Genomic DNA, 2605 nt, shown 5'->3' with positions numbered 1-2605 from the left:
TTGACCAGGATGGTCTCGATCTCTTGACCTCGTGATCCACCCGCCTCGGCCTCCCAAAGTGCTGGGATTACAGGCTTGAGCCACCGCGCCCGGCCTTGTGGCCGTCTTTCTAGGACCAGCTGAATGCCTACCCCTTGCAGCAGTCCCTGGCCTGACCATTCAAGGCATCACTGCAAGCATCCAGTCTCCCTCTTGGAGTCGGATGGGGTGTCTTCAGACTGGTGACGCCTAACTCCCAATTTATTGATGAGTCAACCGAGGCTCAGAAGAGGTCAGGTAACGAGGAGTGATGAATGTGTGTGGACCTTTCAAGGGTATGTGACCAAAGCCCCTGCTTCTTGCTTCCTGCCCCCTGGCAAGTGTTATCCACCCCATACACACACAAACAGACCCCATTTCACATGCTTAGGCCTCACACTGACTGGAAGACACGTTTCTTTTTTCTATTTTTGAGACAGAGTTTTGCTCTTGTCACTCAGGCTGGATTGCAATGGCGCAATCCTGGCTCACTGCAACCTCCGTCTCCTGGGTCTAAGTGATTCTCCTGTCTCAGCCTCCCAAGTAGCTGGGATTACAGGCGCACACCACCACGCCCAGTCAATTTTTAGTAGAGACGGGGTTTTGCTATGTTGGCCAGGCTGGTCTTGAACTCCTGATTTCATGTGATCCACCTGCCTTGGCCTCCCAAAGTGCTGGGATTACAGGCGTGAGCTACCACACCTGCTGACACTTTTTTCTTGAGACACAGTCTCACTTTGTCACCCAGGTTGGAGTGCAGTGGGATGATTTCGGTTCATTGCAACCTCTGCCTTCCGGTTTGAGCCATCCTCCCACCTTAACTTCCTGAGTATCTGGGGCTACAGGTATGCACCACCATGCCCAGCTAATTTTTTATATTTTTGGTACAAACAGGATTTTGCCATGTTGCCCTGAGTGGTCTCAAATTTGTGAGCTCAAATGATCCACCCGCCTTGGCCTCCCAAAGTGCTGGGATTACAGGTGTGAGCCAACGCACCCGGCCTAAGAGACACTTCGGATGTGGTGTCAGGAGGCCTCCTGTGTGTCCTCTGAGTCTTCATAAAATGCAGATGCCAGGTTCAGCTTGTGGCCATCTGTGGTAAGATGAAAGTTGCCAAGTGCAGAGCACTGTGCAGAAGTGAGGGGGCGCTCTCGATCCATGCAGCTTTCCCCCATCCCAGCTCCACCCTGATTTCACCTTGCTTGTATTTATATAGAAATTAATTAATTATAGCACTTTACTCCTGTGATACTTTAAGGGTTACATAAAATGCCAAACGTAAAATGCCTTGTCCCTTCCTGGGCATATAGCAAAGGCTTAGCAAGTGGCAATGATTCCTGCTTTCGGTGGTACTAGTCAGTGTTCTTACATCCCGGCTAGGGCTGTTTCTGTTTACAGTACCTTGTATCTTCTGAGATGCGTCCCCCTCCCCGCCCCCCGGAGCCCACCACTGAGCCGCCTTGCCTCCTCCTCCTCCAGAAGTGTTCCCTGACTTCCCCAGAACTCCCACCACCCAGCAGCCCCCAGGCCCAGGCTCACGCCGAGGTGATGGCTCGGTACCGCTCCAGGCCAGCGGTGTCCCAGATCTGAGCCTTGACAGCAGCGGTGCCCAACATCACAGTGCGGGTGGAGAACTCAACCCCGATGGTGGTGCGGCTGTCGTGGCTGAACTCATTGCGCGTGAATCGGGAGAGCAGATTGGTCTTTCCCACACCTGATTCGCCGATCAGCACCACTGAAGGAGAGGAGAGATACGTGCTGAGCATGGGGTAGAGCAGCTCCAAGCCCAGCTGAGCTCGGAGGGTCTGCCCAGCAGAAAAAGGGAACTGAACTCAGAAAAAAAGATTAGGGAGCGGAGTCTCCTGGGAGACGGGAGTCAGCCACTCTGCATAACGCATCCGTCCTCGTGGGCAGAAAAGCCAAGAGTTTAAAACAAACAAAGGGGCTTGAAGGGTTATAGCCTGGTCTGTTGAGACATGGTTGCAGAGTCAGCCTGCATCTCTGGTGAGGGAGTGACATCTGTGGGCTCTTTATGAGTGTCGTGTGGAGACATGACTGTTGTGTGTGAATATGGACAGGGATGGTGCGAGGTCGGGGGGTGCACAGTTCTGGAGCAGGACTAGGAGTATGAGAACACTGTGCTTGTCTCTATGTATATGAGCCGGGATTGTGGGAGGTTTGGTGTGTGTGTTTGCATAAGGAACAGAGGTGTGAATCGAAGTGTGGGTAAGGAGAAAGTTTGGCAGTTGACACATCTGTGGGTGAAAGGAAGGCATGTGTGCTCATGTATGTGTAAGAAGTTAGGTTCCAGGGCCGGGCGTGGTGGCTCATGCCTGTAATTCCAGCACTTTGGAAGGCCGAGGTGGATGGATCTTCTGAGGTCAGGAGTTCAACACCATCCTGGCCAACATGGTGAAACCCCATCTCTACTAAAAATACAAAAATTAGCCGGGCATGGTGGGTAGGTGCCTGTAATCCCAGCTACTCAGGAGGCTGAGGCAGGAGAATCACTTGAACCTGGGAGGCGGAAGTTGCAGTGAGCTAAGGTCGCGCCACTGTACTCCCAGCCTGGGTGACACGGTGAGA

At 52.9% G+C, this 2605-nt stretch overlaps 1 protein-coding gene across 1 annotated transcript in view; it reads right to left on the bottom strand.

Annotated features, from left to right (window-relative positions):
- Positions 1-2605, bottom strand: part of RAB25 (RAB25, member RAS oncogene family) — a 10409-nt gene that overhangs the window by 2815 nt on the left and 4989 nt on the right. Inside the window, exon 2 of the mRNA XM_017509932.2 lies at positions 1559-1754. Coding sequence (XP_017365421.2) covers positions 1559-1754 — 196 coding nt within the window. The remainder of the gene's footprint in view (positions 1-1558; positions 1755-2605) is intronic.

This window comes from Cebus imitator, unplaced genomic scaffold (genome assembly GCF_001604975.1).
Source record: "Cebus imitator isolate Cc_AM_T3 unplaced genomic scaffold, Cebus_imitator-1.0 Scaffold427, whole genome shotgun sequence".
Taxonomy (NCBI): Eukaryota; Metazoa; Chordata; class Mammalia; order Primates; family Cebidae; genus Cebus; species Cebus imitator.
The sequence above is the reverse complement of the archived record's forward strand: the minus strand, read 5'-3'. Positions and strand labels throughout refer to the sequence as shown.